This window comes from Engraulis encrasicolus, unplaced genomic scaffold, assembly GCF_034702125.1.
Source record: "Engraulis encrasicolus isolate BLACKSEA-1 unplaced genomic scaffold, IST_EnEncr_1.0 scaffold_28_np1212, whole genome shotgun sequence".
Classification (NCBI taxonomy): Eukaryota; Metazoa; Chordata; class Actinopteri; order Clupeiformes; family Engraulidae; genus Engraulis; species Engraulis encrasicolus.
In genome coordinates, this window is record NW_026945577.1 from 1,882,947 (window position 1) to 1,896,428 (window position 13,482).

Sequence of the window (13,482 nt, forward strand, 5' to 3'; positions counted from 1 at the left end):
GTCCACCCAGCATGACACATGGTGCCTGGTACAGTCTGGTCCACCCAGCATGACACATGGTGCCTGGTACAGTCTGGTCCTGATCAAGCATCTCCCCCTAGTGGAGGGTATCAGGAATAACATGCCACCTCTTGTGTGGGCCCTGCACTTGTACAACCATGGAGGTGCCAGGGAAGAGGACATACTGTCATCAGCAACATGCAATAAGTGGAGAAAATACAGAGTATACACCCGTTATGAAATTATTGAAAAATATGGTAACAATCATTCCTAAATCATATTAAATTAGTGAACTGGGAAGCGCACTTGTATGCATCTGTAACAAAGTTAATATATAAAGCAATACTGGAACAATTTTTAAATGTTCATCCCTGATACCGATTAAACTTGAACTCACCTACAGGGAAGGGACATTAGAGGGAGCTTTTAGACAGGACACTGTGTGGTTGTGTGCATTTGTGTATGTGTACATGTGTGTGTGTGTGTGTGCATGTGGAGTTAACCTGTGTGAAAGTGAAAGAGTGTGACTAAGCACAGATGTCTCAGGGCAGTTAGGTGTAACCCAGGAAACAGTGCACTCTGTGGGGGAAACTAGTATTTGCATTGCCAGGCTTGAGTGGGTCTGCTAGTCCCAGAATAGAGCATCACTACTGCCAGATGTTCAAGAGCTCCCACCAGATTTGAAAAAGGCAGACAACTTGTGTATGATGGAAATATGTAGAAGTACTTATAATTAAGTAAGTAAGTAACTTGTAATTGTTAAACCGATCCTTTTCAAGATTTTGAGTATGTGAAAAGTCAAGCCCTTGGTACTTTTTTAAATCATTTATTTATTTTGCTATTTGTTTGTTCTTTCATCATTGAGTAGCAGTGAAATACAACCAATAGGCCTTCTGTATAACCATTTGAAAGACAAAAACAATGATAACAACAACTCTAAAATCTGATTAATATTCTTTATTTGTAGAAATAGTCAAAATGCAAGGAAACCGCAAAGTAACAAGCACTTCAAATTCTGAAATGATATGAAAGAACAACAAAGGGATGATTAAAAATGTCTCTCAGTGCTGCACAGACATAGAGAGAGGAAGAGAGGAAGAGTCCCTATCAGACACCCTCTAAATCAGAATAATGGCAGACATTAAAGCAGAGTCTAGGAGCAGTCTGATTTCTTCAGGATCTTGGTGACAGTCTGGGAGCCCCGTGTTGCCTGGCAGGTCACTGGGACGTCCTGGGTCCACTCCTGGAGAGGGAGGGTCAGGGTGCTGCTCCAGCTGTACAGGCCGTCCTTCTGTGGGCCCCAGAGACTGGTCTCCCCGCTCCTGCTGCTCCCCGCTACAGACCAGCTCAGACTCCAGTCAGACGGGAAGCCTCCGTTAGCCAGGCACATGAGCGTGGCCGAACTCCCGCTGGTGTCCAGGGGGGGCAGCACTGTCAGTTTGGGAGTGGTGTCACCTGGGGAATAAAGACAAGAGGGACAAAATGAGAGAAACGAGGGTATGAGATGAAAGACAAGGGGTATTTCTCAAAGTCAATTGTTCTAGTCTTGCTAGTACGACTAACACCCATTTTTCGCAGGAATCACCAAAGAGTATCCAATCACTAGTTCTAAGTGTAATGAATAATTGGACACACCGGGTGCAAATGGGCGTTACTCGTCCTAGCAAGGCTAAGACACTTGACTTTGAGAAATACCCAAGGTGTCACCAGGGGAATAATAAAAAAGGGACGAAATGAGAGAAATGAGATGACGAATTCAAACTAGTCATGGATTCATAATGATCAGTACAAGGGGAAATTCTTCTTCCAGTATAACAGATCACTATATTATAGTGTTGTTCACTGGTTACTCGAAAGCATATTTAGTAGCATGTAAATTACATGTACTGTATTTTAGAGAATACCGTGAAGTTTAGTTCAAAAAACAGGTTGAAAACAGGGAACTTTTCTTGATCAAGGCACTAAATGAAGTTAAAATATATTTGAAGAGTTCAGATGCAAAACCCCCGAACTCCATTTCTGAAGACCCGCACTTCTATATTTTTAGATAACCCCGTTGTTGGCTTGGTTTACATTCATGTACTTGATAATACATATAAATAGTTTTATTAAATAAATAAAATAAAAAATATGCAATTTTGATACCTTCGTATTAAATAAAAATGAATCAAGATTATTTTCTGAAAAGGCTCTTAGGGGGTTTTGCATCTGAACTCTTCATTTATATTATATGCAATGACACAAATACTTTTAATTGTCAATAATGTTTAACTTCATTGAGTGCCTTGTTCAAGAAAAGTTCTTCTTTTCAGCTTTCCCCCCAGTCAGCTAAAGATCCAACATTCAACCAAGCTGACTGAGTTTCAGGTTGTACGTCTTAGCCTGTAATCTTGCTCTACAGATATGCCAAGATTTCTGAATCTGTATAAATGCTCATACAATACAATGCAATACGACCTCAAATACTTTCAAGCAACAGGACACACTACATTAGCCAAAACTACAGCTAATGAAATAAAACATGATTGAAACATGTTGCAATGGGTATGCACTATACTAAACAATTCATGATGTATAAAAGTCACACCACAATGTTGAAAAACTTTTTTTTCCGCTCCAACTTGACTCTGATCCAGGTTTTAATACCCCATGATAAGAGTCTACGGTCTAGCGCTATAAAGTCCTCATACTATACTCACACAAGTGTGATGTATGCATAGTATATATATAGACCATATCATTGATGAAAAGTCCCCGACCCACACACAAGTTATATGTAAAAAACTATTGTCCCTCAGTTGCTTCTCAAATCAAATCTAAAGGCCTATCTAAATGTGCACCACAGTACAATTGACCGCACAGTATTTGCACCCATACTAAAACCCATGATAGTGTGTACAGTAAATTAAAAATTAACATTTTCAGAACCCATGAAAAGACATTATTTCACCAACATCAACTATTAAAGCACTCAAATCACTGTAAACGATTAAAAGTTCAAATGAATCTGAGAAACACATTGAACTGTAGTCCAGTTTTAGATCAATCTAAAACAGACCCTTAAATGGGGCTCGTGAGCCTATACAATTAGCTTATTCAATGCAATTAAATGACGTAATTTTGTCACAGCATAAAGCACACACTATTACAACTTTAGGTTAAAACATTGAATGCTGGTTAGAATGGTTTAAAGGGTTTACTTACTTACGACCACGTCAAGTCTGCTGCCTCCTCCAAACGTGTACCACAGTGATACAGACTCATAGAGGCGCCGTACAAAAACCTCTTCACGCTACACTGGGCCTGACTGTGTGACTGTGCCGTTACAGGGAGGGGAACATACAGCAGCTTATCAAGTCATTTATAATTTTGGATGATTTCAGTGTTGTAGCCCTCATCAGTTGCCATTTAAATGACAGTTGATTTTTATTTATTTATAATAAACATTGCACGTCTTTTGACACACACTCAGATATTAGCCAATGGTGATGTTCAGGGATAGACAGCATTGGACGTTGCTATGTGATACCTTCACCGAAGCAATGACAGGATTAACTCACTGATCCAGTCTACATGTATGAGGGGCTGATTATTGACTGCAAGACAGTAAATATGGTATGGATATAATTAAACTCCACTCAACGTTATTTGAAGCCATCATACAGCAAATGCTGTTACATTGTTGATGCATAAACTGTGTTATGTTGATGATGCATATAAACTGTCAGTAGATTAGTCAAAGTATCCTCTATCCTCAAACTCTACTGGGTAATGGGTCTACAGGGGATGGAGAACACACACTGTTGATGAGAATGTATTGTGGGAATAAGGGAGGGAAGTACTGTATAGTTTGCATATCTAAACTGAGAAACGCATGTAGGCTACTTAACATCTTTATATGTGAGGGAGACGAGGACTGGAGCACTCAACTTTAGAGGGCGTTATCTAAAGAAAATGACAAACATCAAATTCATCTGGACTCTCCTGCTCTGTATCACAGGTAATGTGTCTAAGCAAAGTGAACTATTTTAAGAATGAGAATTATAATCATATTTTGACAACGTTTTTCGCAGTAGGCCTACAGTGTATATGTGTTCCTGTATTTCAGCATGCAGATGTCAGATTACTGTGACTCAGACTCCAGCAGTGAATGCTGCTCTTGTGGGACAAACCATCACACTGAACTGCAGGACCAGCACAAGCCTTGATGTATCATGGTGTAGCAACTGAGTCTCCTGGTACCTTCAGAAACCTGGAGAAGCTCCTAAACTGTTAATGTATTATATAAGCACCCGCTCTGGATCAACTCCCAGCCGCTTTGTTGGCGGAGGAGTCAGGGATGGCAGTTATTTCAGTCTGACCATCAGTAATGTCCAGGCTGAGGATGCAGGAGTTTACTACTGTCAGAGTTCCCATAGGAGCCATGTGTTTACACAGTGATAAAGCGCCGTACAAAAACCTCCCTCAATCAGGCTCCACATGACTGCACTGCTGCTAATGGAGCTCACTGCAGGTGCTGTGGGGTATGTTTGTGTGTGTGTGTGTGTGTGTGTGTGTGTGTGTGTGTGTGTGTGTGTGTCTGAAGACCAAGTTGAGTTTTATTAATAACAATATTGCCACATTTGAGATGTACTCATGATGCTACAAATTTAAACCACAAATTTAGATAAAAAATACATCAGATTAGATGGCAAGTCAAACACCTTTTTTGTGAAAAAAGTCCATGAGTTTTATACAACATGAAAAATTATCCTTGGAGTACAGTAAAGAGTCAATTAACTTTCTTGACCTTACCATCACCAAAGATGAAGAAGGTACATTACTCATCCTAGTTTACCGAAAGCCCACTGACAGAAACACCATTCTACATGGCAGAAGTTTTCACCCTAAATGGCTGAAAGACAATGTACCCTGTGGACAATTCCAAAGGATTAGAAGGATTTGTGATCAAGACCAGGATTTTGAAAACAAATCTCAGGAAATGCGATCAAGATTTGTCAAGCAAGGTTATAATAACTCTACCCTCCAAAATGCATACAGTATCGCAAGACAAACAGACAGAACCTCACTGTTAGACAGACCTATTTTCGTCACGACATCAAATCAGGCTGAGCAAATAAAATAAACCATTCAGAAGAACTGGGGTATTATAGAAAGCGATGATCAACTAAGACATATTTGTCTTGAGCTCCCCCTGGTGAGTTTTAGAAGATGCCCAATGCTGCAAGACAGATTGGTTCATAGCTACCTCCAGACCAAACAAACATGGTTGAACAACAGGCCCAAAGGTTGCTATACGTGTCATCACTGTAACCACTGTACCAATGTAGTGCCAACTAAGACTTTCCAAGATGTGAATCTACAAAGACATTTTTCAACTAGACTGCCTGTGCAGTCACCTCCGCTTAAGGTATATCCCCGAAACGCGACGCTTCCAGTCCCCCATCATTCCTACCACTCCCGTCCACCTTTTCATAAACGTATATGATAAATACAAAATATAAAAGAAATATATTTAATATCTATACATAGATCAATGACGTGCATAGGCTTAAAACCAAACGACTATTGTGAAAATGAAGCAAAAAATGGGGCAAATGGTAACACTGTTTTAATGGTTCACTATTACAGTGGATATACCACATTAGGTACAGTGTAATAACCAGTGTAACAATATTTAATACCATGTAATACCAGTGTAACACCATGTACCAATTTTGTACTTACATCATGTATTTGTGTGTAAGTGGTATTACATGGTATTGCATATTGTTACACTGGTTATTACACTGTACCTAATATGGTAGATTCACTGAAATGGCGAACCATTAAAATAAGGTGTTACCGGGCAAATCAATCCACCCAGTCAGAAGTTATGGGCCAAATGAAAATTCCGCCATTTTGAAAGTGTTGACCTCCAAACTCGAATCAGTTCATGAACCTACCCTAGAGCATTCACACACAAAATCTGGGACAAATCCATCCACCCGGTCAGTAGTTATGGGCCAAACAAAAATTCTGCCATCTTGAATTCAGTCATCTTGAAAGTGTTGACCTCCAACCTCGAATCAGTTCAATCCCAAAGGCAGGACCAAAAATTGTGTACAAGAGATCATACAGGGGTTTCTGTTGTGACTTGTATGTCAATGATGTAAACGGTATTTGCTGGACTAGTGTCAGTAAGCAGAGTGACCCCGATTCTGCATTGAATGCTTTTACAGAACTGTTGGTTCCAATTATGAATAAACATGCACCTGTCAGGAAGTTGACTGTCAGAACCACTAGAGCCCCCTGGATCGATGATGAATTAAAACAATGCATGTCAGAGAGAAAGGAAGCAAAAGAAACAGCACTGCATGTCTGACTAGCAGGTGTACTGTAAATTAAGAAACCATACCACTAAGATGAACAGAAAGAAAAAGAAACTGAATTATGAATCAAGATAAAATAACATAAAACATGATGGGAAGAAACTGTGGAGTACCCTAAATGACATCATGGGGCGGAATAGTAGTACGACTCCATCCTTCATTGAAGTGGAAGGCTGTTTTATAACAAAGCCTGTGGAGATTGCAAACTATTTCAATGATTACTTCATTGATAAGGTATGTAAACTCTAACATCTAACAATGAGTCACTGTGTTCATATATACAAAACAAAATAATGTATGATATAAAATGTACCTTTGAATTCTGTGAAGTAACGGTGGAAGAAGTGACAAAACTTTTATTGTCTATTCATAATGAGAAACCACCAGGTATTGATAACCTGGATGGAAAATTATTGAAGATTGTTGCCGATCACATTGCCATCCCTGTATCCCACATTTTTAATCAAAGCCTTAATAGCAACAGGTTCCCTCAAGTCTGGAAAGAGGCAAAGGTAATCCCTCTACCTAAGAATCCTCGTGCTGCATTTACTGGCTCAAACAGCCGTCCCATCAGCCTGTTACTAGTTCTAAGCAAATTATTGGAGAAAATTGTATTTAATCAGATACAATCCTACTTTGCACTGAACAATTTAACTAGTAATTACCAACACGCTTACAGAGAAGGACACTCGACCTCTACAGCACTGACACAAATGACAGAGGACTGGCTAACTGATATCGACCAACAAAACATGATAGGAGCAGTAATGTTAGATTTTAGTGCTGCCTTCGATGTCATTGACCACAACATTTTATTGACTAAAGGTGCTATCTGCTGTATCTTGGATTGAAAGTTATTTAACCAACAGAACCCAGAAAGTGTTTTTTAATGGATGTCTCTCAAATGCACGACAAATGCAATGTAGAATTCCGCAAGGTTCTTCATTGGGGCCCTGGCTCTTCTCCATTTTTACAAATTACCTCCCATAGGTCTGTAAGAGTGCTTGTGTGTGTAGGCCTATGTATGCAGATGACTCTACACTGTACAAATCTGCACAAACAATGGAAGAAATCACCTCGGTCCTCAACAAAGAGCTGCAGTTGGTGTATGAATGGATAACTAATAACAAAATGGTACTTAACATATCAAAAACCAAGAGTATTGTTTTTGGGACTAAATACTCATTAAGATCCAAACCCCAGCTGAACCTGTCACTGAACAATGTGGCGGTGGAGCAGGTGCAAGAAATCAAGCTTCTAGGGGTAACCCTAGACTGTAATTTATCATTACACATCGATCTCCTGGTGCAAAAGATGGGTAGGAATGTATCCGTAGTCAAAAGATGTTCTCCTTTTTTAACACCTCAGTTGACTAAACAGGTCTTGCAGACCCTGGTACTGTCCCACCTCGACTACTGCTCAGTGGTCTGGTCAGGCACAACAAAGACAAATCTTCAGAAGCTTCAAAGGGTGCAAAACAGAGCAGCCAGGCTTGCCCTTAAATGCACACAGAGAGCTAATACAGATGTCCTACATAACCAACTATCCTGGCTTAAAGTTGACAAAAGATTAAAAGTATCCCTTCTGTCCTTTATTAAACATATTAATACATTCAGCAAACCTGACAGTTTGTTTGAACGTCTTACTCTGAGCTCCACTCTGCACACATACCCCACAAGACATGCCAATAATGGTAACTACACAATACCAACTATAAAAACAAACTCAAAGCAACGCACTGTTTTATGTAGAGCTATGGTGGAATGGAACTCCCTCCCAGACCATATTTTAAAAACCCAATGTAAAGTTAGTTTTAAAAGGCAAATAAAGCAGCATTTTATGGCCAACTGTACATAATCCTTTAGGATGTAATCTTGGTCAGATTTCAAGTTTTGTTGTCCACTTTGTGTTGTGTTAGGGGTTTCTCATTTATGAACTGTTTTGTTGTTGTTGTTTTTCTTGTCATTTAGTTAGTTATTAATTGTTGTCTGTCTCTATTTTATATTTTTGTCTGTTTCAGTGTATGATCAAGAAAAGATGTCTTTCTTTTCTTCTTTTATATATACAGCTCCAGGCCTTTTTATTACCATGAAAAAGTTGATTTATTTCCATAATTCCATCAATAATGTTAAACTGTCATGGATTGTAGATTCATGGCCCAGTTTTTTAACTATTCCAATCATTATTTTTTTTTCTTTTTATATACGTTGGCCTTCCAGCTCAAAAAACCCATGAATTGGGGAATTCGCATTATTAGAATATTGTTATAAAATCAAAATTTTCTTCATCAAAATTCGGGTCACATTAAATCAGTTGAAATTTGGTACTTTCTACATAACATGCAATGGTCAATACTTGGTTAGGACATTCTCTGTCTTCATAATGGCCATGCTGCGTTGAACATTGAAGTCAATGGCAAAAACAGTGCATGGGAGTTATGGAAGCCCAGATATCCTTGATGCTTTGCTGTCAGCTGTTCTTGTTTGTTGACCTGGTGCCCCACACTTCACTCTTCAATATACCCTGTAGATTTCCATGCCACGTTTTGGTGTTAACTCACCAGTTTAATTCTAACTCAACAGAAATAAAACCCCATTCATTTTCAATGGGGTTTCATTTCTGGTTATTAAGAATTAAACTGGTGAGTTAGCGCGGCGGCGGTGCACACAAAACCAGTACATTCTCGACGTTCCGCCTTTTGGGAATATAATTAACCACTTCATCAATTGCAAAAGCACCTTCATCATCTACAGATTGGAGTGTCCTGTGTGCAAAGTGTTCTATGTAGGCAGAACCAAACGACGCCTGCAAGATAGATTGCCACACACAAATATGCCATCTGCACAGGCAACATCGACAATTACCCAATGGCAAGACACTACCTAAATGCCATAATAATGACCCATCTACTCTACAGACCTGTGGAATAGATCACATTCCAGTCTCATTAAAGGTGATCGACAGAGGCAACTAAATCAAAGAGAAACATTTTGGATATATAAATTGCAAGCAACAAAATATCCAGGTCTAAATGAGGACCTGGATTTCAGTGTATTCCTTTGATTGACTATGCTGTATGTTCTGTCTGTACTTTTACTATTTGGAGGATTCAAGCTCTCTATGACATTCCTTCTTTATATTGCTTTACTAGGATGTGTAATCAAGAAAGAATGTTACAATGCTGCAAGTGCTGGTAGGTTCTGACATTTTATTAACTTGTCTCTGAGAAATTGACACATTATAAGTGTTTTTTTTTAAGTCTTAGAATGGGCAGAGAATCTCTAACAGGGAGAAGGCTCAGTCTCATTGGTTCCCATTGTAGCCAGTTAGCTTTGCATGCATACTGCAGTAACGAGCGTAGGCCAGTCCTTCATGTGGGAAAATGTATGGCTTGGAAAGGGGAACCCATGCTAAATACATTGCTACTGCGATTTCCAGTCACAAATATCCTCAACAAAACATTCCTGGTAAGCACTATGACTGTTGTTTAACAATAGGCTGTATTGACAAATCGTTCAGGTGTGTAGTTTTACAGCAGGTTAGAAGATTTCACCCTGTACTCGCTAGCATCGCGCTAATGTTTATGGGTTTGGCCCCATAAAAATTGAGCTTTGTGACCCAGTATATAATAATCTAGTGGCGCAAAATAATCGAAACGCTACTCAAATGGGGTCTTATTATTTCTAGCTTCGAACTTAAAGGATAGTTCCGGCGTAAAATGAAAGTTTCACCATCGCTTTCCCATGCCACATAATGTATCTAATGATGAGCCATTCCGGGCAATGCTGCGCCGTTATGGAGTTAGCTAATTTTAAGCTTTTTGGTGAAAAACGCAGCCAATGCATCACGGCGGGGCCAATTATAGGCCTATTATTTTCTGATGTTTCCCCGCTATAAACAATTTCAAAAACGCTACACACTTCATCACAAAGGTCTCGTCAATCAAACCGAGGCACAGAGAAGATCATCGGACCACACACACTGGCCAGTGTTTTCAGAGGTGTCTCACTGCTGCAACTCTCTGACCCGGATGCAGGCTACTCAATCAGGTGGCTAGGTAGGCTAAACATGGTCCGCGGTTCTTACACCGGCTGCGACCGTAAAATGAAAAGCTGGAACCCCGACCGTTTTCACCGACTGCCACTGTCTAAACCAGCCATATTACGGGAATGGCTAATAGCATTAGAAGTGGACGAAACTGACATAAAAACCCTGAGGGATCGCTACTACCGTGTGTGGAGGGAGCATTTCGAGGATGATGGCTACAAGAAGAGTAAGGGAGATGGAACACCTAAACGAAACCGTCTAAAGAGGAATGCTGTGCCAAAAAGGCGCATGGCTATGGAGGTATGTTTGAGGAGAGAGAACATGTGTAAATGTGTCTGGCTCATGAATCTTGACTGTCTGTGAATCTGTGAAACTGGTTGCAACACCGCGCATCTTTACCAGCGAGCACTCTGTTTTGGGAAGGCATAGCCTACAGGTGCAGTAAATGTAGCCCACTACAGAAGATAAATACACTGTCAAAACAAACTAGCGCGGGATGGCAAGTGAAATTGTGAAATTGTGCGACCTGAGGCATTCGATGTGGTTGATGTCAAGCATGCTAGAGTAGTTTCAGTGAAGTAGACTCTAATGACGAGGGCGCGCGAGGTCAGATGGACCATTACGCAACGGAGGAGGGCTGGAGGAATTTTATAAATTCGTACTAGAAGTGCTCAGATGTAAGTACACCACCAGTGGTGTGTTATTACAAAGTTGAATCCATGTTATATTATACCGTGTTGCAATTACTTTGTAAGAGTAGTCTGCCTACCTGTACTCTCCATGCAACTCTTCAAATCTGCTGCCTGCACACACGGTAGTAGCGATCCCTCCGGGTTTTTACGTCAGTTTCGTCCACTTCTAATGCTATTAGCCATTCCCGGAATATGGCTGGTTTAGACAGTGGCAGTCGGTGAAAACGGTCGGGGTTCCAGCTTTTCATTTTACGGTCGCAGCCGGTGTAAGAACCGCGGACCATGTTTAGCCTACCTAGCCACCTGATTGAGTAGCCTGCATCCGGGTCAGAGAGTTGCAACAGTGAGACACCTCTCAAAACGCTGGCCAGTGAAAGACTGTGGCTGAATTCGAAACGGGAGGCAGTGACTCGATGACTCTCCTCCTACATAAACAGGTCACTGATCAGAGAGGCGAAGTTAGCTGATGAGGCAGCCGTTACGAACGGCACTAACGAGTGCGCCGCCTTGCGCATTTGATGTTACGGCGATTCTTGCGATTCTATCGCGGGAGTTACGTTCATCACGTTAGCGCTTAGCTTACGCATGCTATTTGAACGGTGAATGATCGTCAGACGGCGGAATCGTAAAATAGGCCATAAATAGATCTAGCGACAGCATATTTAGATACTACAATGTTGATTTATGCATTCGATTTTCAATATCTACATACATAAGTGTCAGAATAAAGAGTATGATAAGGTAGTAGCTTGGGTAGTAGCCATGTTTGTTTTTCAGGTTTCCGGTTGAGAGGGAGGTGACGCATAGCATGTTGGGTACCAAGGCAGCGAAGTCAGCATCTGATGTATCCTCGAAATATCCTCGTTACGCCCACAAATGCAGTCAACTGCCGAGAGAGGAAATAAAGCAATTTTTTGTTTCGATCCACACTTCATGACTCGATGTCCAGTTAGCTCACTGGAAGGACAGCTGCCTTCCCTGTTTCGAATTGGGCCCATGTGGTCTGATGACCTTCTCTGTGCCTCGGTTTGATTGACGAGACCTTTGTGATGAAGTGTGTAGCGTTTTTGAAGTTGTTTATAGCGGGGAAACATCAGAAAATAATAGGCTTATAATTGGCCCCGCCGTGATGCATTGGCTGCGTTTTTCACCAAAAAGCTTAAAATTAGCTAACTCCATAACGGTGCGGCATTGCCCGGAATGGCTCATCATTAGATACATTATGTGGCATGGGAAAGCGATGGTGAAACTTTCATTTTACGCCGGAACTATCCTTAAACATTAATATTTCAGGACAAAAAATTATAAAAAATCACAAAAATTATAATGGTAGAAAACTCCATTGACACCCATTCATTTTGCACTGGCCCGTGGTTAGGGTTAGCCAGTTGTGGCTAGTAGCTAGTTCCGTGAGTGAACACCCCCTGGTATGGGAGAAGGACACCTGCTGGACGCTTTTTGTAAAGACAGTGGGTCATCAGATCTGCACCAACAATGTGTCAGTTTCTGATTGGTTGTTTATTGTTTAAAATGCTTCTGTTCCACCATTACCACAGTTTGACTCTCTGAAGAAGGCATGTCTGCCGAAACGCGTTGGGGTCTTTTTTTTTTTTGAACTTTATTGCCAACAGAGAACTTAGAGGCAATCACAACCACATAAACAAACATATCACACCCAAACAAACAAACAATACTAAAACAATAATATGCATAAAAACACATATATAGAAGAAAAGAAAATGAAAATACATAAAAATAAAAAATGATAATACATAATGAAATAAAAATAAAAGGGGGGGGGGGGTCACCTTGATTGCTAGCTTATATTATGTCTTATGTAACTATATGCTTAACCCATATAAAGAATGACAGGTGTCCATCTCCTAAGGAATAGGGGTAATTTTAGCTGAAGGATGGCAGTCATATTTTCCATCAGTTGGACTTGGTTGCACCTCAGTCTCCATTGAGCCACTGTAGGAGGCTCAGGCTGCATCCAATGCATTGTGATCATTTTTCTTGCGATCATTAGTAGGACATGCAAAATATAACACAGGTCTTTGGAAAAGTTTTGTTCTGTTGTTTTTTCCAGCAAAATAAATACAGGGTCAAACGGTATGTCCATGTGCAGTATCTTCTCCAGTTCTGTCTTAATGTCTCTCCAGTATGGCTGTATCTTGGGACAGTCCCAAAAAATGTGGGTATGGTCACCTACCATCCCACAGTTTCTCCAGCATGTATTATTACCCCCAATGTTGAAGATACTAACCTGAAGTGGAGTTCTAAAGAATCTCACCTTTACTTTCCAATCAAACTCTTTCCATAATTGACTTCCCACCCCTCTATGACATTTAGAACATATATCCTCCCATTCA

The 13,482-nt window shown here is 40.4% G+C and overlaps 1 gene segment (V, D, J or C); it reads right to left on the reverse strand.

Annotated features, from left to right (window-relative positions):
* Positions 1–995: 995 nt before the first annotated feature.
* Positions 996–3,239, reverse strand: LOC134443207 (immunoglobulin kappa constant-like). The segment is given in 2 exon segments: positions 996–1,455; positions 3,205–3,239. A coding segment is annotated over 1 exon segment (237 nt).
* Positions 3,240–13,482: the final 10,243 nt, after the last annotated feature.